The sequence below is a fragment of the Ascaphus truei genome, unplaced genomic scaffold, assembly GCF_040206685.1.
Source record: "Ascaphus truei isolate aAscTru1 unplaced genomic scaffold, aAscTru1.hap1 HAP1_SCAFFOLD_2318, whole genome shotgun sequence".
Classification (NCBI taxonomy): Eukaryota; Metazoa; Chordata; class Amphibia; order Anura; family Ascaphidae; genus Ascaphus; species Ascaphus truei.
Genome location: NW_027455236.1, coordinates 5,382 through 30,233, shown reverse-complemented (window position 1 = coordinate 30,233; position 24,852 = coordinate 5,382). Strand labels below are relative to the sequence as shown.

The 24,852-nt window shown below is 37.9% G+C and overlaps 1 protein-coding gene across 1 annotated transcript; it reads right to left on the bottom strand.

Annotated features, from left to right (window-relative positions):
* Positions 1–12,822: 12,822 nt before the first annotated feature.
* Positions 12,823–21,960, bottom strand: FBXO8 (F-box protein 8). Its single transcript, XM_075582379.1, has 4 exons — positions 21,814–21,960; positions 18,069–18,187; positions 17,552–17,748; positions 12,823–14,621 (listed from the first exon to the last, which is right to left on the bottom strand). The coding sequence occupies exons 1-4, from the start codon at positions 21,859–21,861 to the stop codon at positions 14,434–14,436; spliced, it is 552 nt and encodes a 183-aa protein (XP_075438494.1). The 5' UTR covers positions 21,862–21,960; the 3' UTR covers positions 12,823–14,433.
* Positions 21,961–24,852: the final 2,892 nt, after the last annotated feature.

The following is a 24,852-nucleotide window of genomic DNA, read 5'->3' as shown; positions in this document are numbered from 1 at the left end:
AATATCAATATAAAATAATATACAAAGATAGAACACTATTATAAATAATATCACAATAAAAGTCCAATGTCCAAACCCTAGAGAAGAGACCTGATAGGTATAACAGGACAGAGTGCAGGATCCAGGGGCCCACGGCAGCTCTCATATGGATTAACCAGATCCACAGCAAAATCTATGAGAAAAACAAAACAGAGAGCGCACGCCCCATAGTGTGATACTGTAACATTTAATGTAGGGAAGGATGGGTGGGGGGATTAAAAACACTCACAATGTACAAGATAAAAATAGGCAGTATGTGATTAATAATCACCACCAGGCAGGTCCAGAAACCGCAGCAGATATGGAGTCCACGAACAACAGGAATCGGTCTCCCAGGCAGTACTGTTTCTCCGGTTCACTCAAAATCCTCCAGAACAGTCTGGTATCAGAGTTGGCCTTCATATAATTCCATGTGCTCCTCGGCCGTAAAGGATACACACAACGTGATGACGTAGTGTCGCAAGGTACGTCCCTGACACGTTTCGTCGCAACAAATGCAACTTTATCAAAGGAAATGTCCATGAACAAGAATGGCAATGTATATATACTGGAGGGTCTCAAACTTGATTGGTAATGGTACTAAGTGATAGTACCTCCCCTAGAAACGAGCCATGGCTTAATAGAACTGTAAATAAACTTGGACCAAAACAATTTAGGCTATTATTTCATTCGATTCTAGTGTATATAAATATTTATAAAAACGGACTCTCCAGTAAGGATATATGCCATAAAGTGCAATAACATAGATTCATACATTATACTGCTATAAATTAGTTAATAGTACACTGTGTGATAAGGAATAATAAAAAAAGATAAAATATATGTTGCATAACAGGGGGGGGAGGGGTTGGAGGGATGGAATGAGAACTTGCAGCAGTGGACGGGGAATAAAAAGAGGGGGTGGGGCCAAGAGGAACAGCAGAGAGTACACCAAAGAAACCATGCCCATAATAGGAACCTAGCTATACCAAAGTGCTGGTGTCTATACACTCATTCAGACCACCGGGGGTGAGTGTCCCCAACCGGTGTATCCAAAAGGTCTCCCTTCTACAAAGTATTTTATAACGATCAGCCCCTGATTCACTAGGAGGAATGTGCTCAATACCCATAATTTTTAAGGATTCCGGATCCTTGTTGTGTTTTCTAGTAAAATGTCTGGGTAAGCTATGGGTAGTGACTCCATTAATCACATTCCTCCTGTGCTCCAGGAACCTGGTGCTGAGAGGTCGAGTGGTGCGACCTACATATTGGAGGCCGCATCCACATTGTACAAGATAAACGACAAATGCACTGAGGCAATTGATATTGCCCCCTACATTGTATCGTTCATCCTTATGAAGGGAGGCAAAGTGCACTGTAGTATTCAAATGTTTGCACGTGATGCAGCGACTTCTGCCACATCTGTGATTACCAGTGGGGTTCACCGAAGTGGCATGAGTATGAGTACTCAGGAGGAGGTCTGTTTGGATGCTCTCACTGACCTGTTGATTGAGTCAGAGGGGACTCAGGGTTCCTTCAGCAATGCTTTAGACAAATTTAACAACACTATACACTCGACACAACCATTAGACATGGAATTGGATAATGGGGAAACTATCATGCACTCCCCATTCAGGCCAAAGTCACTGTTCTTTCCCTATCAATCTAAGGGAGGGTACATAGATGCATTTTACCATTTGGTACTCAAAGATTTTGATACACTGTGCAACAAACCATTTAGATTCAATAAAACCTATCTAGGGGTGAACTAGAGGCACTTTGTGATTTGAAGGAAAACAGGGACATTGTTATCAGACAGGCTGACAAGGGTGGGGGCATAGTCATCCAGGATAGATCGGCCTATTTATTGGAGGCCGGACGACTACTGGGTGACTCTGCCTCCTATATTCCCTTGCCAGATGATCCTACATCACGTTATCAGGTGTTGCTGAAACAGCATTTGCTTTCAGCCTTGGAGGAGGGTATTCTCACAAAACTTGAATTTAAATTTCTTTATTCTGATCACCCCGCACTCCTATATTTTATCACTTGCCCAAGGTCCACAAGTCTCTGGTGGACCCCCCTGGGAGACCTATCATCTCGGGGATCGAGTCGATGACGTCCGGCCTATCCCAGTATGTTGATTATTATCTCCAACCCTTTGTAGCCAAGCTCAGGTCACATATTAGGGATACGCTGCATGTCATCGACTCGATCTCTGAGATCAAATGGAAGCCCAATTATCTATGGGCTACATGTGACGTGTCATCATTATACACGTCAATAGATCATTCCAGGGGGTTCAAGGCCATTGACTTCTGGCTGAGCACGGATCCCTCTATTCCCACTATACACAAAGATTTTCTATTAGATAGTATAATGTTTATTCTAACTCACAACTATTTTTCTTTTGAGGATCTTTTTTATTTGCAAATCTGTGGAACGGCCATGGGTACGAGGTTTGCCCCCAGCTATGCCAATTTATTTATGGGATATTGGGAGGAAACATCAACTTGGCCCAATCCAGAGCTGGGGGCGGGCCTCGTATACTATGGTCGGTTCATTGATGATAGTATTATTATTTGGGAGGGTGACATCACTCTTTTTTCCAATGTCCTTGATTCCTTCAATCACAATGCTATGGGCTTGAAATTTACTTTTGATATCAGCTCCACCTCGGTGGTATTTCTGGATCTGGTTTTAACTGCAGATCCAGAAGGCAATATCATTACCACCACACACTTCAAGCCTATTGCAGTGAACAATTACGTTCATGCTCTAGTAACCATCATGCACAATGGTTGAAGAGCATCCCCCTGGGACAGTTTCATCGTCTCAAAAGGAACTGTTCCAGGGATAGTGACTTTGCCTGTCAATCCAAAGAGTTGAGTGACAAGTTTCTGCTGAAGGGTTATAACCCTGACCTGATAGCTTCACCCTGTTGAAAGAGTCAGATATCTAGCAGGCAATCACTACTTAAAAATTGTACTATTAAAAATAAGAATATTAGATATGATACTCCAAGAGGTGGATCATCAACAGTAGATGGGGTGTCACGGTTTATTACCGCCTTTAACCAATCCCACAGATCCATCAAGGATATATTAAATACCCATTGGAGTATCTTAAAATGTGATCCCCGTTTGGGGAATATTATTCCTGAGAAAATTCCAATTGTATATAGGAAAGCCCAAAATATTAAAAACATTATTGCTCCTAGCAAATTAAAATCTACCATTGCAGCTACAGCTGCCACTTCGGTGAACCCCACTGGTAATCACAGATGTGGCAGAAGTCGCTGCATCACGTGCAAACATTTGAATACTACAGTGCACTTTGCCTCCCTTCACAAGGATGAACGATATAATGTAGGTGGCAATATCAATTGCCTCAGTGCATTTGTCGTTTATCTTGTACAATGTGGATGCGGCCTCCAATATGTAGGTCGCACCACTCGACCTCTCAGCACCAGGTTCCTGGAGCACAGGAGGAATGTGATTAATGGAGTCACTACCCATAGCTTACCCAGACATTTTACTAGCAAACACAATAAGGATCCGTAATCCTTAAAAATGATGGGTATTGAGCACATTCCTCCTAGTGAATCAGGGGCTGATCGTTATAAAATACTTTGTAGAAGGGAGACCTTTTGGATACACCGGTTGGGGACACTCACCCCCAGTGGTCTGAATGAGTGTATAGACACCAGCACTTTGGTATAGCTAGGTTCCTATTATGGGCATGGTTTCTTTGGTGTACTCTCTGCTGTTCCTCTTGGCCCCACCCCCTCTTTTTATTCCCCGTCCACTGCTGCAAGTTCTCATTCCCTCCACTCACCCCCATCCCTTCCTCACCATCCCATTCCTTCCCCACATTTTAGTGTATTCAGTTTTCCCAATCCTTCCTCCTTCTGAACTTTAAAATATAATTGACAATATAATTGATATAAGTGGACATTCTAAATGAATTTTTATATATTTTTTGTCTTTGCTAGATATAAGTTTCACCTGTATATTCATGATTGTATTATCGTTTTTAGAATATAATTCATTGTATTTTGGATTGCATATCATGTAAATGCTAACATATAAGAATTTTTTAATTTTAAAGTAATTTTAAAACAATTGGTGAACGTATATATACTACACCATATAAAATCAGAGTAACATTTAAGGCATTTTTAGACTGTTATGCAACATATATTTTATCTTTTTTTATTATTCCTTATCACACAGTGTACTATTAACTCATTTATAGCAGTATAATGTATGAATCTATGTTATTGCACTTTATGGCATATATTCTTACTGGAGAGTCCGTTTTTATAAATATTTATATACACTAGAATCGAATGAAATAATAGCCTAAATTGTTTTGGTCCAAGTTTATTTACAGTTCTATTAAGCCATGGCTCGTTTCTAAGGGAGGTACTATCACTTAGTACCATTACCAATCAAGTTTTAGACCCTCCAGTATATATACATTGCCATTCTTGTTCATGGACATTCCCTTTGATAAAGTTGCATTTGTTGCGACGAAACGCGTCAGGGACGTACCTTGCAACACTACGTCATCACGTTGTGTGTATCCTTTACGGCCGAGGAGCACATGGAATTATATGAAGGCCAACTCTGATACCAGACTGTTCTGGAGGATTTTGAGTGAACCGGAAAAACAGTACTGCTTGGGAGACTGATTCCTGTTGTTCGTGAACTCCATATCTGCTGCGGTTTCTGGACCTGCCTGGTGGTGATTATTAATCACATTCTGCCTATTTTTATCTTGTACATTGTGAGTGTTTTTAATCCCCCCACCCATCCTTCCCTACATTAAATGTTACAGTATCACACTATGGGGCGTGCGCTCTGTTTTGTTTTTCTCATATATATATATATATATATATATATATATATATATATATAAATAAATCGGATGAAATGTAGTGTGCCACCCTCACAACCCACCCTCCTCAGCCAAAACAGAGGCAAAATGCCAGAAAGAGTTACTAAGGACTTTCATTTCAGTTCTGATTTATTTGTATTAATGTTTTTTAAATCCCAAAGATGCCAGGTATATATAGTTGAACTACATACTGTATATTTGTCATAATCATTAAATATTTAACAAATCAACACCTTAGTAGACAATGGCCATGAAGACATGCCAATTGGTTAAATCACCAAAAGTCCTACCTACTTACCCATTCCATAGCTTAATAAAAATTAAATATTTTTTAATGGATTTTACATTTTGTTTATGACCTTCACTGGAAGGGTGTGAAAAAAACATTAGAAGGGAAATTAGATTACATTTCACTGATGCTTTTCTGCCGAGTCATGACGTCATTATTTTTGCTTCCCAAATGCATAACTTTACATTTGTCTGCCATTTACTTGCTCCAGCTTCCAGTTCATTTCATTCCTTCAGTACTGAAATTACATCCTGGTCGGAGTTTACTACCTTACATCATTTTATGTTGTTAGCAAAGGTGGAGACATTGTTCTCAAGGCTTACCTCAAGATCATTAATAAAGTTAAAATGCATTGGCCATTGTATTGAAACTAGGAGGTACTCCCTTTACAACTTCAGCCCAATCTGAAAAGGTTCAATTTATGCCAACTCTTTGCTGACTATAATTCAATCAGTTTTCAATACAGGTACAAATACTTTCACCCAGGCCAATGTGCTTTATTTTGTACTCTAGCCTTGTGTGACACAGTATGTTGTACAGTACCTCAACTTACAACGTTAGCCGAACCTGAAAAGGTTCCACTTATGATTTATGGACCATCTATATTGTTGTGATCCCCTTTTACGGACCTCTCTTTTTCCTCCTTCTCCTCTTATCCCATAGTATAACTCTGTATGTCTTCATCCTAAAATTATAAGAATATGTTAACTCTACATTTATCCTGGTGGAAGAGGCTGACCCTAAATAGTAGGGAGTGTCAAAAGGTGCAGAGCTACACAGCAGGCAGCCACAACGCAGGCCAAGCTGCAATTTAAGTCCAGGAACAGATGTAGCCAATTGCTCAGTTAAGGGAGAGGTTTGCCAGGAACCAAGATGGCTACTTCAGCAATGTAATGGCAGGTTCCAGCCAAACCCTGGACTGGAACCCTTACAGTGCCACAACTTTTGAGAAAATGGTAGTGAAATGAAATGTTGAAATGTAAGATACATACATTTATATTTAGATGTAATCACGAAAACTACCAAAAGGGGCACTATGGTCATCTCGGATAGAGAAGAATATACACCACAGGAATGTAAAAAAACAATGAAATGATTGGGCATTTTAAAAACAAGTATGTAGTAATCTTTTGAAGGACATACAGCAGAGAATTACTAACATCATAACAAGACTGTTCATGTTCTCAAGGCTCAACAAAGTATCTGGCCGCTACTCCTCTTACCATGCACCCCAACACTGGAACAACCTACCGGAGACTCTCACAGCCACCACTAATTTAAGTTCTTTCAAAACTAAGGCTGTCTCACATTTTAATTTGGTCTAACTGTTACATACGCCTATAATATATATTTTCTGTAACTGTGCATTCAACGTCTTGTATATAAGGTATACCCTGTTCACTTATGTAACTGCATATGTAACCATGTATTCTACAGTATGTCATCATAACTCTATGCCCAGGACATACTTGAAAACGAGAGGTAACTTTCAATGTATTACTTCCTGGTAAGACATTTAATAAATAAAAATAAAACCGTAGCCAATATTCATAAATGGTTGACTAAAAAAGACATTCAATATGTAACCGTGCTGTATCTGGTATTCTACATGGTATCAAAGGTTTACAAGGTGACATTACTGCCCCACTGGAAGTCCGAAAGTGTCAGAAATTGGTTGTGTTTGAATCTCATTCTAGATATCTGGACTAATTCCTTGGCAACAAGGGATAAGAAGTTACCCGCTTTTCTTCAGGACTTTATATTCACCATTGAATCTTTTGATAAATTAGATATGCAATTTTTGGATCTTCTTCATGGAGATAGTTCTCCATTTGACATGTTTTTAATGATTTGTACACTCAAGTAAAGGGTATAGCTATGGGTTGAGTAATGGCCTCTAACTTAGCGAACATATATGTGGCATACTTCGAAAATAAGTTCATATGGTCCATCAGCAATACATGTTCTAATAAGATTTTATATTATGATACATCAATGTGATTTTTTTTTGTAGAAGGGTAACTTGGAGTTGGAAAAAATTCACCAATATAAATATAATTTTGGGGCTTAAAATTCACACTGGAAATGAATTGCCATTATAGTCATTTTTGGATATCAATACATAGAGAGGGAGAACAATTACATACTATATTATAAAATATCAAGCCTATTATTTAGAATACTCTTACATGATAAAAATCAGCACATCTTAAACAAAATAAAACAAATATACCACAACGTTAATTGTTACGAATCAAACAATTGTGTAATATACCAAATGAATATGACAAACAAGTTAATATAGTTTAAACACAGAAATGGTGTCACAGTCAAATCAACTCTGAGAGACCTAATAGTACACAAAACCAGATATCAAGGTAAAAGTAAACTTCTGGCGGTGCTACCGACCCAAATAAATTAATAAATACAAAAAGATAAAAGAAGGGTCAAAATAAAGGAGCACTCAAATAGTATGTAATAGAAAAATTGAAAAATGGACTTTATTAGCAATGCATCATAAAAACACAAGAGACAAACTCAAACACATACCACATGAAAAACTGCTGCAAAATATAATTAATAATAACTTAACACAAATCAACCCCTAACATGGAAAGACCAAATAGTAAGAGTTCCAACAGAACATAACAGAACCAGGGGAAAGAAAATTCCCCTAGTAATGTAACAAAGATCGGCCGATCAAAGTGAGAACTCAAAAGATAATATAAATGGACAAACCAGAGCGCAGAAAAATTAATCAAAAAACTGTGAATCAGATATCAAAGACATTACAAATATAGCATAGAATAACACAATAACATAACAGTCACAGAATAATAATTGCTGGGGGAGATATGTGTAACATGCAGCAGAAAATACCCAAATGGCTTAAAAAATAATAATAAATAATGAAGGTAAAGCCACAAGGGTAAGTTTACAAAAGACCCTGTGAAAGATGCTGGAACAGCCTAATGCTGATGGTAAGTTGCAGGCAGTAGTGAGATGTGAACTGACAGCCCAGCAACAGTGGACACTAAAGCATAGGGCAAATAAGGCAGTGAGGAAGTCCCCTAAAGCTGACAGCCCAGTAGCAGTGAGCACTAAAACGTAGGACAAGTAAGGCAGGTAAAGCAGCAAGTCCCCATGGGCTAGCAGCCCAGCATCAGTAAGCACTGCAAACGTAAGGCAGACAAGGCAGCACAGTACAGACCAGCTGCGGGAGTCCCAGCACAGAGAAAATAACATCAGTGTAGTCCACACGTTCCACACGGGTCTGGGAGTCTAGGGGTAGTGAGAGGGTTGTCTCTGCTCCGCTCCGACGGCCGTTTCGCCAAAAAGGCTTCTTCCGGGAGCGTCAATTTTTCTATTACATACTATTTGAGTTTGTTATTCTTTTTGTGTTTATTAAGTTAATATAGTTACTCATATATTTTTACAAAAGGGTACCCAATAGAATTATTGGATATACAGTACATTAACAAAAAAAAGTGGATTTAAAAAAAGGGAAGATTTATTTAAAGATAAGAAAGTTACATCTAAATGAGAGAGTTCATTTTATATCTATTTTGTTAATGGATACTAGAAGTATAAATTCAATAATTAAGCCCTGGGCAATTTAACGTTAATTAAAATTTAGCAATATAGTTACACACCTGCCTCATTTTACCTGTAAAAAGTCAAGAGATTTAGCAAGTAAAGTCGTACATAGTGAATACAGAACAAAGTCTGAGACTTGGCTAAAACCATTTAAAATCAGGGTAATTATAGATGTGGACACTGTTCTCAATGCCCACATGCAATTTAACCATGTAATCTTTTAACAATCTTTTTACTGGTAAAAGATTTATTACAAATTTTTACGAATTGTTAATCTAATAATGTGTTAAAAGGTAATTATTAACTTGTCCATGTACTATGTTTTATGTGGAATATAGAACATCAAGCTTAGGGAGAGAATAAGCCAACACAAATCCAGTCATCAGAATATTGGTAAGGTAAAATAATTGGCACTGATAGTGAAGAACTTTGAATAGGAGGGCAAAAAAAACTGCCGCAGCAGTTCAGAAATCACTCCCGGAAGAAGCCACATCTGGCGAAATGGCCATCAGGGTGTTTTTGTGAACCCTAGGATACCTTACGCTGGTGAATACAGGGTATATCTGAAGAAGTGTGCTCTAATCTTCAGTAGACCTTATACCCTTTTAATGATTGATGCTTATTACACAGTGGAAAAGCACCGTGGTGGTGGTAAAAGAAATAGATTTTGATAGAAAAACTTAACTTGTAGCTAATTGTTATCTTCAGTATGAATCACACTGAATGAAGAGATCGTGGCTTGTGTTCCCCATAAATAATAAAATGGATAACATAGTGCAACAATGTTTTTAAAAAAAATGCTTTACTAAAAAAAACTTGGAATTAAATTAATTGCTTAAGAGATAAACTGATAAAGAAAAAGTAGAGGTCTGATTTAGGTCATTACTGTAGTTGCCTCTGGTGTTTCAAGTTTCAAACCATTGGGTTTCATAATGGTAATGAAAGTGTGCAAGTTGGTAATATCTTATAATGCATTGACACGAAAAAGGATGAATTCATCCATAATTCCAGGCAATAACAAAACACAATGGGTGCACTAAAATCATATTAGAATTATTTTTGCACTAACAAAATAATCACTTTTGTCACGTTCCTCTTTTTTTGCACAGATACTATTTTGGTTATTTCCAACTATTTACACCTGTGAGCTAATATTTTACTGTAAACATCTTTTACAGCTTATGGTGCACATTGAGAAAACTAAGGTTAGTACATAGGAGCAATTAAATGTGATATTTCGGTGCCTAAATTGTATGGCAAATATGCCATTTGCAATGCTCAGTACATACGCCCCCGAACGTTTGAAGCCCATGACAGGGTTAAAACTTAAGAGGTGGGCTAATTGACTTTAGCTGTCAACAACATTGAGACAATGCCCCTGACATGTACCTGGCATCAGTTAGGCCGTTTACTTTTCTCCTAGAATACTGTTTTGGGCGACAGAGTGGCGTCCGGCTATTTCAAGTTGCTGGGCTGACATACTGCAGTGATGCTGAAGGCAGAGAGTCTGAGAAAATCTCATTAATCATTTTAAATTAAATCCAACCTTCCTGTCTTGCGATGGCAAGAAGAAAGCCAACGTTGCCCTTACTTATTTTTGCTCACCTTAATTGGAAAGGAAGAAAAAAGGAAAGGAAGAAAAAACAAAAAAAAACCCCATTCCTGTAGTCTTAAAAAACAAATCATTGTCGGGCTACAGATTACACAGAGGGGGGAAAAAAATGAATGAAGCGATTCCTTTCTTATGGAGAGAAAACTGCTGCTCACGGGTGAATGTTTCCTCTTTTCTTTCTCAATTTGTGAGGAAAGACTAGGAATCGTATTTCTATTTTTCCACTTATCAGACCTTAATGCTGTTTCAGACCTTGGCAGAAATGTACAGTAAATACACTGGATATTTTGAAACAGGAAAACTATTTTTCCCTTCTCTTCCAGTGCAGTTGCTAAATTTGTTGGAAATGGATGAAAGTAAACGCTCTGTTATGCCCAGATTGTACGGGTACCTTTTATCCCCCCCCCCCCCCGAATTCTGAAATGCTCCCTTCAATCAAAATGAAAACATAATGTGCGCATGGGAGACACAGGAAATCCTCTGTGCCTGTCCTTTGTCTGTATAATTGTACTTGTGAGGAAAAGGAACATTATAAAGGGAGCAAATACGACTTCACTAGAAGCTGTGCATAGTCACTTTAATATTTCAGCTCTGAAATTAATCTTTAAAACATACAAAAATGATTCTTAACTAATAATTTTTGTGAATTGGATGATTTATTCAAAAGGAGGGCCAGCATCCAAATGCTGATAAATGTAGAAAAGTAGCACTTGCTTTTGACAAATCCCACAAAACTTATTTTTAAACAACAAACCACTCGAAGAAAACATATTTGCAGCTTGTTCAAGATGACAGCCATTTTAGATATTTTTTCAAAACATACTTTAAAGGAGCAATCCAAGTGCTAAACTTTTCTAATTTTATTTTTTAAATAGGATTGAAGCCGGGAGTCTCAGGAGCTGAGCCCATTAATATCAGCTCTGGTGACCCCATGCTTCCCGAGATACTTCATTCCATAGGAGCTGCCGGTATCTCGGTGCTGTTTAAAGGTCCTGGTCACGCGTGTCAAAAGGAAGTCGCAAGGGATTATGTCACAGCTTCCTATTTGCTCGTAGGATGCGGGAGCTTTGAACCCGTCACGAGAACCCCAGCCAGAGCAGCTACTGGCACCCCCTACAGATGTACTGTAAGTATCTCCAGAAGCAGGGGGCCCCAGAGCTAAAAATTAATGGGTTTCAGCTCTGGAGACCCCTGCTTCAATCCTTAAAAAAAAAAAAATCACATTGCTTGGATTGCCTCTTTAATATTGCTACAGTATAATAATTTCTGTTGTATTCTTTCCTCTGTTGTGTGTATGGGTACATTGGAGGTATGTCTGAAAAGTCAGTACCATAATAAATACGAGGGTATAAAATCGCTAACATTGCTTTTATTACAGTAAATGTAGAACGCTACTTTGTTGCCAGTGTATAGTCAGTGTATGAAAATGCACAAAAATAATAATACATTTGACAAATCTAAACTTTTGAACAAGCCCCTCAAACATTTTACAATAATTTTTATTTGAAAAACTGTCGGCAACTAAATTAAGATTTTGCAACATAATAGGTAAGGTTTAAAATTAAAGGAAAATAATATGTTGCTTTCTTTCCCTGAAGATCCAAAATTGGCCATTTTGATGTCAATGTGATGCCAAAACAGTAATATGTTGTTAAACAAAAATAAATACGTGGTGTTCAGTACAGCAACTGAAATATTTGTGTTCAATATTAATAAATGTATACACTTCAGTGCTACACCCACAGGTAACACAATACAAGAATATGATATGATCACTGTTATACGTTTTTTTTTTTTCAAAGTAAAGATTTAAGTGATTTTATTACCTGGACACTGATGATCATCTCAAGACTAAAGATTGCTGGGTGGCAGCTAATCCTTTGTTCTGACAACTTTGCATAGAAGGCAGACCTACTTCATGGAAAGAGGTCCTTGCTCTGTAAGCATCTCCACGTGGAGTATAAATAAATTAATTAAATGAGGAAGCTCAGACACCGAAACGATCAGCGATATTTCATAGCAACCATTACTGCAAGTCTTTTTCTGGTACAAAGCCGGTATCAGGAGGTGGTGTGTACATCTCTCTCCATCTCTCACAGCTGCTAGTCCTGTCAGAAGTTGGTGAGACCAACTGGTAACTTTGTTAGTTGCAACAAAGTAATATTTCTTCCACAACTTCTATAGCTTGTGCTAAAGTAATTTGTATTTATTATGTAGTTAAAATCACCGTCACCCTACTTCTCTTCACCATCTCCCCTTCACCCACCCCACCTCCCCTCCCCCCTCACCCCTTCTCTCTTCCCCTTCACCTCTCCCCACCCCTCACCTCTTTCCTCCTCCACCCCACCTGTCTCAATCCCCCCCTCTCTCTCCTCCCCCACCCCCTCTCCCCCTTCCCCCTCTTATTTAATACATCTTTTTCCTACACGGGTGCATCAGCGTATTTTTGATTTATATATCTATAGAAAAGTGTCTTTTATTTTATTTTAAATAAGCCTACATTTAGCCTATAATAGTAATAATCCCCTCAGAACAGGGCATTTCTGGCCAATAATCCCCTGGCTGGGTTAAAGTCCCTCAGCTTCGCCTCGGGCCTTCAACTCTTCCAGCCAGGCCATTATTGGCCAGTAATGCCCTGTTCTTCGGAGATTATTACTTAAATAAAGCATGCAAAATAAATAAGGGACAATTAGCCCTTCAAAGTAGTGGAGCAAATAAAGTACTTGGAGTGTCATTGACAATTCCCAGGATCACATACGTTCAAGATTAAAATGTATACTTTCATATGTCTTATTTTGTTAGAAAATGACTCATTTTAATTCGCATTTGATAGACTGGTCCTTCACAGGTACTTAGCAAGAACTGCAATTAAAAAGGTGGGAAGAATGAGCTTGGAAACAGGGAGGAGGAGTCACTAACCTCCATGTTGTTTTACCAACTGAAATTAACAAACGCACACAGCCCCTGTAAACTCTGAACCCAAATCCACCATATCATAAACATATTGTGTCAAAAAGAGTACTAATAGGACCCTTGCTTATGGGAAGACATATAGATAAGTATTTAACTATATAACATGTCAAGATAGATGTAGCAATAGGCTTTTGTCTATTTGTCATTTGTTCTACACATGACGTCACAATCCTAGTAGCACTCTTTTGGATACAATATATATGATGTGATGGATTTAGGTTCTGCACGTTTAACAATAATAGCACATAAACTATACTGCAACAAAATGAAATAAAGATGTATTGGAGCATATTTACTATGCCGTGCCAGTACATACAACACCTTCCAGCACGGCTTCCTGAATATGGCCCATACAATTGAAAGGGATGTAACGTATCTACTGGCATGAAAGGTGGGTTATGGAGTAACACTGCTTGGTAATTATGACCCTTTATGGCTCATTCACTTGTATGGGGCAACAAGGCATCTTCCAGCATGGAAGGTGTCACATGGTGTAGCACATCTTCGTACTAGTTGAAAGAATTGTAGCATCCTGAACTTGAAATCCTCTTTGTTAAGTCACATTAAAAATAAATACAACAAACTCACAAAACATTTAACACATAAAAAGTAGTTAAAATACTTTACATTTAATATTTTATATTAGTATTATAAATCTCTTTAGTTTAGTATGTACACATTGCAAAATATTTAAAAAATAATGTATTGGTAAATGCTTTTAAACAAATTTAGTGTTTAGAGCCAACACCCTGAAAAAGGCCTACATTGTAATGTCAGTTTAACAGTCATAAATGGCTATGTCAGTCTAGTGGCACTGTCATGTGCAAGACATGATACACAAATGTATTAATAAAAAAATAATTCTGCAATAATCTTCATTTTCCATGGTAGATTGCTAAGAAAGGACAGGACACATAATTAGATTGTAGAGAGGTTAGAATGACCAGCACTAACATAACCCCAATATCTGCCACTTGGTCAATGCTTTGGGGAGCTGTAGTGGTTCACTACTGGTACGTACAAGAACCTAGAAATTGTGCTTTTAAACAGCAACATGGCCAACAAGGTAAATATTATCATAAAGATGCCCTACAAAATCTTCACTAATGTTCGGAGCAGCACGCCGTGTATTTCTGATAAACTCTCTCTTTGACATTTTGTTCTTCACATGTGGACTGGCAAGGTCGATTGAAAGCAGTATCAAAGAATAGCACAGTACATACACGGCATCTAAACAAAACACAAAAGAAAAAAAAAAGCCTGACATTAATAGCATGTTGGTGAGAAGCAATGTATCAATATTATGCTCAGACAACGCAGGTTTTATTTTAAACAGTAATACTGTATGTATAGAAACCATGGCCAAAACAATGCATTATGGTTATTCAAATACCTACAAATTTGTCATATATATATATATATATATATATATATATATATATATATATATATATATTCACTTGTAGTTTTTTGTTTTAAAGGGATATTTTTGAGGTTCAGATATAAAAGTGGTTTATAAATCTCTGTTTACCCAATTGATTACCTCCATTATACAGTCTTTTTCATAACATGGCTCCAGCTATACAAGTTAAAAGACTGTACTGGAAGGAATAAGCCGAGTAATTATTTAATTTGTTATATTTTACATCAGATTGTGCTGGTGATTTAAATCACTAGCTATACATTTAGTATCTGTCTTCTCATTGCTACGTTATTGATTTAAAAAAAATATTTACTGAAAATATGTACATTTATAGAAGGTGTTAACATTTACAACCACAACCACATTTTGGGGACAGACATAAAAAGCCTGTAAATGAGTCAAATGCAACATTCAGAAAATGAAGTGGAAAGCAAGACAAATACAAAAATGCACATCAACATTAAGCTTCAATATACAGTGCAATATCTCTTTAGATGCCATCCAAAGTCAAGTTTCAGCTGTAATTTGCTGTGTGCATTAAACAAGTATCACTTGTCTACCATGGCTGTACCAGAAACATTATGGTTTATGAAGCAGTCAATATTAAACTTATTTGGTTCTGTTGCCCATATCTGGGTGGGGATAGGCCAAAAACAGACAAATAAATGGTTACCACATTTGGCACAGTGACAGAAGATGATCCACCATGCAGGCTTTCATAAACTGCTTGTACCTATACTGGTCCATTTTCCAACTAACTTGATTACATTTGACCTTTTGCAATGCATATGTTTTCACTTTACGTTAAAAATTAACTTGTGTTATCCCTGCTCCCCACAGGATGTTACCGAGGAAAAATTATACCCAATGGAGAGAAAAAACTGTCATCAATTTCACTGCTTTGGTCTGTACATTAAATGAGACTGGGGAGCCTGATGTCAGCAGAACTATAATTGATTTGAACAAATATTTATTGCTTAATAATACAGTAAACATTTCAACACTGCAAACCTGTATGTAAAAATAGTTTCACAAATTTATGTTCATTTACCCTTTGTGAAAAGAATGTAATTGTAAGGGGGAAAAAAAACATATTAGTATAAAATCAGCAGTTTGCAGTCTTCGCACAAAAATAAACGATTACTGTATATGTAAGTGACTCACAAATAGTTTTTTCCAATCATCATAACTCTAAACAATAGCCTTCCCTTTCATGGACGCAGTCATTACATCAGTTGGGACAAAATCAAAGACTTGTGGGTTGCATTGTGGTACAAAAGTGACAAAGAAGTCGAACAAACAAATATAATAAAAAAAATTCCGGTATGCTGTGAAGCAGCTTCCCTTTTCTTGAAAAGATTTTAGTCAAATTTATTTAAATGGAGCGGACCTCTTCTCCAGCATAGGAAAACAGCGTCACGGCATATTAAGTAGGGGCAATACATTGGACAGAGTGGCGGAACTCCCATATGTGCAGCCGGTGGGCTGCCTCTGTCGCCTCCGCATAAGGACACATTCCACTGGTAGGGCGCCATAGGTAGAGGGGCCATTTGTTTTATTTATTACTCGCATCATTGTCCAACGGTGACTAGTCCCACCTCTGGTTGGACACAACACAAATCTGACTACTACAATTAGAAAATGGCACAGTGTTTACATTTAAACCCTTCTAAAAATATACTAAAATCAGTTCAACATGAACACCCAATGGGAGAGGTTGATGAGAAAGGAGAAACAGAATAATATTGATTTGTTAAATACATCAAAGGTGTAAATAAGGTACTGTACATAAGGAAAGCCTGTTACAGAGGAAAAAACAACAGAGAGAATGTGTTTGACGTTTGAAAGTAATTGACAGAAGATGTAAGGAAGTATTTATTTTTCTTCTTCGGAAACGATAGTGCATGCATGGAATATCCTTCCACCAAAACTGGTGGGACAAACACCAATTTGTTAGATTTGGTAGATAGATATGATGGAAGTGCTGAGTAACGGTCTTAAATTAGGAAAAGTTTATGAGGCAGATGCAGGAAAGCGCGATACACATGATTGTGTGAAAATGACTGTTTTCAATAGCATACAGCACTTTTATTAATCTACTCCTATGTGTTTCTTTAATAGTCAATTGGACAGATTAGGTGAGCCAAATGTCCCTCATCAACGGTCAGCTTCTATCTTTCTCTTAAATCCAAAGCTTTCTTCTTTTGTTTCTATCACAATGAAAAGGAACGGTATAAGACATCCATATAGTATCTCACAAAATTGTGCTCAACTGATCAGCATCCTCAGAACTACATACTGTAGAACGCTAATATGTGTTCACAGTTCTAGTGATGAAAATGCTAGAAGCAGTCTTTGGAGTAAGCATAACATTCAGTTCTTTATAATAACATCATATTTATTGTAAAAGGAAAATATTATAATCGAAGAAAATATATATAATGTGTTATCTGTACCTAAAACCTGTAACCTACATGTGCACTAAAATACATGAGAAGCCAATGCTTGCCTTCTACCAATAGAAGCAAAAATGTAAGTCTTACAATAAGAAATCACAAGCTTCTGCCTCTGGCCAAGTACAGGTTGCACTGTCACTGTAAGCATCTACTGTATGTTGCAATAAATTACCACAATACATTTAATAACACGAAAGGTGATCTGAAGGCATCTGACTAGTCTAATTATCCATTTACTAGGAAGTCTCTGACTGATTTAATACGAGTTCCTTTCTTCTTACCAGGACTAAGGCCAAGGTCTCGTGCTAGTGCAGGGTTACAAGCACAAAATCGGTGAGAGAATTTTGTGATTAGCGTTTCAAGGTACTCCCCGCGTTCCTCTGGCGCATGTATGTGCCGGAAAAATTCTCTCAGTGCATTTGGTAAGAACTGGTTGCTGAAGTTGTGCAGTGTCACAAGATCGTCTAATATATCGCGCCTTTTAAAAAGAAAAGAAAAGTTACAACAGAATATGTTCTCATAATGGAAAATAAACACTGCTTTTTTTTACATGTTACAAAATTAGTAAAGAATGTTACAGTAATACTAAAGTTATGATTGTCACAACAGAATATTGGATAACTGCACAAATTCCACAATAAATTATAATAGGTTATATAATAATAATAATAATAATAATAATAATATCAGGACTGAATAGGAATGGAAATAAAGAATATGATGTCTTACACGTAGAAAAATATACGCATTAACTGCGCACAATGAAAATACTGTATATACACGCACTCATAGGTTTACCTTTCATCAAGGTAGATTCTCAGTTTCTTCCAATTTAGTGTTCTGGTACAGAAGATAAACTTCGCTATTTCTTTTGGTGAATCATCTAGGATGCCCCTGGATATAAAGTATTCAATTCCCTAAAACAAAAAATATATATATTCAAAAATGTATCACATTCAGTTCATGTGCATCAATACAATCCACACAATGATAAGTAATTAGCTAAGTTGCCGATCGATCTGTTCTCCTGTGATTGCTCTGCAAAGATTTGGCTCAGGGGTTCACTAAATGGCTGTCAGTGCCGCAGAAGTGGACCAAAGATGCAAAGTTCTGTGGTGAAGATCATGTGACCAGGCAGTCATTAGATACAATTCGTGCACTGCTAGAGAGAGGGCAGGGCTGAAAAAGGGATATGCCAGAGTTTGTTTCAGAAGGGGAAGGGGATGTGACTTTGTAAATGGTTGCTAAAGAAATAAAAAATGCTTGTTACAATATAATACATTCAAAATGTCATCCATTGTTTTTTTTATTTGTTTTTTAAACGCTACAAGTATTTTCTCATAGTACTGAACTGATATGTAAAAAATAAAAACACACATGTAGGATATTGCTTGGTGTGCAGCTTCAAGGACAGATAGACATAAGAAAAACTGCCTTCTTATGTCCAATGAAATTACTGTAGGAAACACACAAAAAAACGATCATGAGCAGTTGATACATTAGGGACATAGGCAGGAATAGGGCTTTAGAAACTTTTTTCCAGAACTAAATAAGAAACCAATGGAATCAACATACTAAGCCATGTTTAAATCTATGCAGTGTTTATTCTCTGTTGAGGTATGGAGTTTGTATTGTTAAAGCAGAAATGACAGCTGATGGGAGGGCATCACTGAATTTCAAATGCACAGTGTTCTGGAGACTTTCAAAGTAAATCTGCGGACACTTCTATTAGTGCAAGATATTGCTTTGGAGCTGGTCATCTAAGTAACTGCAGTCTTAAAACGATAGGCAGAATATTGTTTTTCTCCTGCAAGTAGGACTGAAATTGTGAAACAGATCAGCTAATCATTTTGGACTTACGGGTTTGTAGGTTTTCACTTTTCAATAAAAATGGAATGTTGCAGTTTTGAACATCTCTATAAAATATGGACTTCACATATCACTGCAAATATAGTATGTCTCACAACTTTATCATGTATAGCCTCAACACACGCATCTTTAAAGACCTTCTCTTTAAAAAAAAAGAAAAGAAAAACGCTAAATCACAAATATGACTTTCTAAGCTATACATAGAAATGTTTATAGTTTTTTTATCTTGACCTTAGAAACATGACAAAAGCAGTGACAATTGGTATAGTAGTCACATATTTCAGAATATAATGGACCAGCGAGTAATGCACTAATATTAATAAAAGTAATACTTTATACTGTGTGGGAGCAATGTTGGTATATTGAGTACAGGCAGTCCTCGGTTATCCAACGGAATCCGTTTGGGAAGTAGCGTTGGATAGTGAAACCGTTGTAAAATGAGTGCCATGTTAATCACTGGCGGTGAGCGTTGGATAATGCATTCCAGCGTCGAAAAACAGCCCATAGGGTTGCATTGTAAAGCGTTGGATATGCCATTCGTTGTAAAGTGAAACGTTGGATAGTGAGGACGACTACTACTCCGAAGAGGAGATTATACAAGCGCTCCTCAAATTAAAACTAAGCAGCCAATGTGGACCTGACCTACTACAATCTAGGTTCCTAAGACTTAGTGCCCCAGCAATTGCCAAACCAATTGCTTCCATAGTCAACTCTATCCTGTATGCAGGCCATATCCCTAAGACCTGGAAAACTGCCAGAGCTGTCCCAATCTTCAAAAGTGGGGACAAAAACTGTCTCAAACTACAGGCCAATCTCCCTTCTCCCAATCCTATCCAAACTCATGGAAAAATGTGTCCACTCCCAATTAAGCGAATACTATAACAAGACAAATTTCCCTAGCCAATTCCAATCAGGCTTTCGCCCCAAACACTCAACGGTAACTACCCTGCTAAAAGTTTGCAATGAAATCCAGTGTGGAATGGAACGGGGTCAACTCACTGGTGCAATATTCCTAGATTTTGCAAAGGCTTTTGATACTGTTGATCATGCTATTCTGCTTAACAAACTCCAGAGCTCTGGAATAGGGAAGCATGCTTTAAACTGGTTTCAGTCCTACCTATCAGGTAGATCCCAACATGTGTCCATCTCAGGCTCTAAATCCAACCCCCAGGATATCACCTGTGGAGTCCCGCAAGGCTTTGTTCTGGGGCCCCTACTCTTCTCAGTGTTCATCAATGATCTCCCCACAGCTTGTAAGGAAGCCTCAATACACATGTATGCAGATGACACAATCCAATATGCACACAGCCATAGCCTCTCTGACCTTGAACAGATACTTCAGTCTGACTTTTTGAGACTCGAAAACTGGATTTCCCAAAACAAACTGTTTTTAAACACTGACAAGACTGTAACAATGGTATTTGGGACCAAGACTAAATTTTTAAAGTTTCCAGTGACTGAGCTCCAGATCAGAACCAACGCTAACACCACCGTAACTCCTGTTACTAGTTTTAAATACCTGGGCATATGGTTTGACTCCCACTTAACATTCGGAATGCACATTGATACCTTGACATCCAAAACCTATGCCAATCTAGGTGTACTTTACAGGAACAAATCCTCCCTAAGCCTGCTGGTTAGAAAGCATATTGCACAGCACATGCTAATGCCAATTATCGACTATGGAGACATAGTATATGGCTCGGCAACCCAAACCCACCTTGGCAAACTTGACACCCTCTACAATTCAATTTGTCGTTTCGTTCTCCAATGCAACTACAACACACATCACTGCGAAATGCTCAAAGAACTAGATTGGTCATCACTCAAGTCTAGGCGCAAAGTTCACCTTTCCTGTCTTGCCTTCAAATACTTTCTGGGCAAGCTACCCATCTATCTGAACAAGCTCCTCATCCCTACCACATGCAGCACTTATCATCTGCGATCTGACTCCAAAAGACTGTTCATGGTCCCAAGGCTCAACAAAGTATCTGGTCGCTCCTCCTTCTCTTACCGTGCACCCCAAAACTGGAACAACCTACCAGAGACTCACATCCACCACCAGTTTAAGTTCTTTCAAAACTAAAGCTGTCTCTAATCTGGTCTGTAACTGTTACATAAGCCTATAATATACATCTTCTCTAACTGTGCATGCAATGTATTGTATATAATGTATACCGTGTTCATTTATGTAACTGTATTTGTAACCATGTATTATTTGTTATATTAACTATGCCCAGGACATACTTGAAAACGAGAGGTAACTCTCAATGTATTACTTCCTGGTAAAACATTTTATAAATAAATAAATACCTGTATGGCAAAACATTAGAAGCCAGCAACAGAGCAGCAGGGTACCATAACACAGCTAGGGAGTGAACGAGCCATTTTTGCCACATTTTTGAATCGAGGAGGACTTAATATAAACATATATTGTTGCCACTGGTTTTTTTTTTTTTCATGTGGAAGACTTCTATTATCTTGCATGGAATGCAATCAGAATATAGTTGTTACAAGATAATATGGAGGTAAAATATGCCAAATTATTATTTCGGTTTACTACAGTATATACATGTTCTCATATTTACTTAGGTTTCATGGTCTAAACAACAAAATATCACCATATATTACATTTTCTTTTATAAAATATTTTTTTTTCCGGCACTAATCTTACCTCGTGGGAATTAGCATTAAAGGTGAGACTTCCTTCATCCAAACGCATGTAGAGATTTCGAAAAGAAAATCCATGCGGGTGTCTCTTGTTATATATAGAACAGTGACCCCAAGTGGATTTGCATAATCTGAACAGAAAAATGACAAAACTATATTGCTTACAAACTTTGCCCTGAAGTAGAAGTTTTGCATTATAAAAATGTATAGAGTTGGCAGCTCAACGTTTAGCTAATGGCAGATTGCAAAAACATATTTTTCCAATTTCTCAATTGTAGAATCACAGGAGAAAATTAAAATCATATGAATTGTCTACAGTAATCGTCAGTTATTTATCACAACATCAAAAACGCCTGATAGAGACAGTCACGATTCATCTGGCATTTACTTAGTTAGGTACAGGTTTGTCACAGATTATAAAACATTTTAATAAACATACAGGAAAGTTCAACAAACGTAATGATGGTAAACAAACTTTTAAAGGAGCAATCCAAGCCGTTTTTTTCCCCCTTTCATTTTTAATACAGTTTGAAGCAGGGGATCTACAGAACCGAACCGCATTAATTTCAGTTCCAGGGACCCCCTGATTCCAGAGATACGTACCTTCGAAGGGGGTGCCGGTATCTCCTGCAGTTTGTTGCAGTTTTCAGCGTCCTCGTCACATGGGCCAATAGGAAGCTGCACTGGGTGATATCACGGCTTCCTATTGGCCCGCAGGACCTTTGAAAAGCAGCCATATAGTGAACCTTGGAGTGGCTACTGTTACCCCATACGGAGGCAAGAACCTCCGGAAGCAGGGGGTCCCTGGATCTGAAATGAATGGAGTTCTGCTCCAGAGACTACCTGCTTCATTCCTGTATTAAAACAATGAAAAAAGTGAAGAAAAATGGTTTGGAGTGCCTCTTTAAAATCACAGAAGTCTCATTTTCAGTTGTGGTGTACAACACTTCAGTAAGACCAATAGAGCTACTAGAACTCTGCACTACTTTGATAATAATGAGACAAAAAAACTTATAAGAATATTTTAAAGCTTATAAAGAATGTCTGGTGAACTTCTAAAATACCATTCAGTGGTTGTGTTATACTTGCTAAACAAATATGAGCAGTTTGGATTCTGCGATTACTCTGACACCATGGTTTCATAAAAGAACAGAAGCCATTGACCCATGTTAAAAAAAAAAAAAAAAACTTATATTTTGTAGACCTCAGGAGATCATTGCTTGGAAAGAGGTTTAAATTCCTAAGATGCCACGTTCACTTGATAAAGGCCAGCTACAGGCCAAAACGTTGTGTTTCTATTTGGCCCAATAACATATGCATGAAGAAAACCCGTAGTGCTCCGATTCATCTACTTTACTTTGTATTCACTCTGGATTATTGCCAGGCTGTCCATTAAACCAGAAACACCGTTATTAGTAGCATAATTTTTTTTGAATTTTTTTGATGTGCAGCATTTGCTCTGTTTTTAATTTCTAAGAGACATTATGCCAGAGTGAAGGAGCCTGAGTTGAGTGCATGAACAACCATCACAAACACATTCTAAATTAAAAGCAAACCAAAAAATTCTAAACAGGCTCAGGCCAATGGGAAAGAGATTAGTTGTACAATGTAAAGCTAAAAGCAATCGATTATCAACATTTTCTAGCTGCAAAACTGGGGCAAAAACAACATCAGACTTCTCAATTAAAAATTGTATCAAATAAAAACCATGTATACAAAAAGAAAAATTGGAACTTATGTTTTCATCCCTACCCAAAGAAACAACATATCCGTACAGTATCTTCATGTTCCTCTGACTGTTAAGGTGATCATGAAGAATTACACAGTAGGCCTCTTCTGCATAGTTTTTCTTTTTACAATATAACAGAACAAAACACCCCATCCCCTAATTTAAATAAATGCTTCCAGCTTCTATAGAAATATGCTACACTTCAGCTCGGAGACATTTTTTGAATTCTTACGAATACATTCTTACGTATATTGTAGTTTTGTAAGCACACATCTGAACCCAATCATTCATGTTTTACATCAATCACCGTAGGAAATCTGAGCAGTAGTTTAAAAAGTGAAGGATTGAGTCAATGTGAGGAGTTAAATGTTGGTTCTTTTCAAATCTACATAAGTGACCTTTAATGTACACATGAAACCTTGTGTATTCAGCAGGGCCTTCTTTGTTTCCACAATACACTTTCCCACTGTTTATACCTAGGGTGACCAGATGTCCCGGTTTAGCCGGGACAGTCCCATTTTTTTATGGTCTGTTCCGGCTGCCCCACATTCTTTAAAAATGTCCCGGTTTTGATTAACACACATTCCCAGCTAGCTCAAACTCCTACACCCACCACATCATGAATATATATTAATGCCAAAATGAGTGCTACTGAGCTTGGCAAATGTATACAACAAAAGACAGGGGTGCCCAATGCTACACCAAATTGACAAAACATATATGGTAATAAGAATAAAGTTTAAATACTTCAATAATAATAGTAATTACTTGGTTATTTAAACCATTTGGCCAAAGTGTCAGTAGCACTCATTTTGGCATAAATATATATTCATGATGTGGTGGGTGTAGGCGTTTAGTTTCGACCATCAGAGCAGGAAGGATGGGAGGCAGCAGAGAGCAAGAATGTTGGGAGGAGAGCAGAGGCCTGGTCTGACCTGCAGAGGGTGGGGGCGGGGTTATCTTCAGCAGAGCAGAGCCCCAGCAAAGTGATTCAGTGAGAGCTTCCGGTGTCAGCTGCCAGGGCTCAAGATGGCTCCATCCCCCTCCCCCCCATGTTCAGCTAGGGTCCAGAATGGACACAACAGACAGAGACAGAGAGAGACAGAGAGACACGCACAGCACTGGGAGAGAGAGACACGCACAGCACAGGGAGAGAGAGAGAGACAGCATGGGGGGGAGAGATACACACAGAATGGGGAAGAGACACACAAAATGGGGAAGAGAGAGAGAGACCGAGAATGGGGGAGAGAAAGAGACCGAGAATGGGGGAGAGAAAGAGACCGAGAATGGGGGAGAGAAAGAGACCGAGAATGG